Source organism: Penaeus monodon, chromosome 28 (genome assembly GCF_015228065.2).
Source record: "Penaeus monodon isolate SGIC_2016 chromosome 28, NSTDA_Pmon_1, whole genome shotgun sequence".
NCBI classification, from domain to species: Eukaryota; Metazoa; Arthropoda; class Malacostraca; order Decapoda; family Penaeidae; genus Penaeus; species Penaeus monodon.
In genome coordinates this window covers 38,734,381-38,734,992 of record NC_051413.1, presented here as the reverse complement: position 1 = coordinate 38,734,992, position 612 = coordinate 38,734,381, and the positions used below count along the sequence as shown (strand labels likewise).

General features: G+C 39.1%; 1 protein-coding gene across 1 annotated transcript in view; it reads left to right on the top strand.

Annotated features, from left to right (window-relative positions):
- Positions 1-612, top strand: part of LOC119591574 — a gene marked incomplete in the record, with an annotated part of 18,606 nt that overhangs the window by 13,920 nt on the left and 4,074 nt on the right. Inside the window, 1 exon segment of the mRNA XM_037940336.1 lies at positions 103-225. Within this exon segment, the coding sequence (XP_037796264.1) occupies positions 103-225 (123 nt within the window).

The following is a 612-nucleotide window of genomic DNA, read 5'->3' as shown; positions in this document are numbered from 1 at the left end:
AAAAAAATTGAAATTGCATCTCATTATAAACATCTGAATTTAAACAAAGTGATGTATCTAGTGGCATGCGTTTTGATTGCCTCACACTTGTTTCCATTTTAGGTTTGCGTCGAATGCTGCGAAACCCTCCAGACCTTGATCCTGGTCAACATAACGAAGCACAACCACTGCCTGCTTCATCCGGGAGCCTTCGTAAACCTCCAGACGCTAGTCATTTCCCCTCAGGTGATGGGAGTCTGTAATAATTACCTAATGCCGTATTTTTGTAACTGCGTGTGTGTGGCTAAATGTGTGCATATGTGTTATATGCGTGCATGTATGCATGTTTAATGATTAAGGGCTATACTTATATAAAGTGTTTATATTTACGATCATTCTATCCATGTGTAGCAAAGGAGAAGCGTCCGTGATAGCACAGACTAACTGGTTTTGTCAAATGTATGATCCAGCCTTATCAACTGAAAATCTATACGTTGTTCTGTTATTTAGGATTCCCCTTATTTTTTTGTTACATCAGAAACGAACAAGAGAACTGTATCCCATTTTATTGCTTCAAAGCCACATATTTCCACAAAAGGAATCAAGGAAGACGCACACGGTCTGTATTCCTTG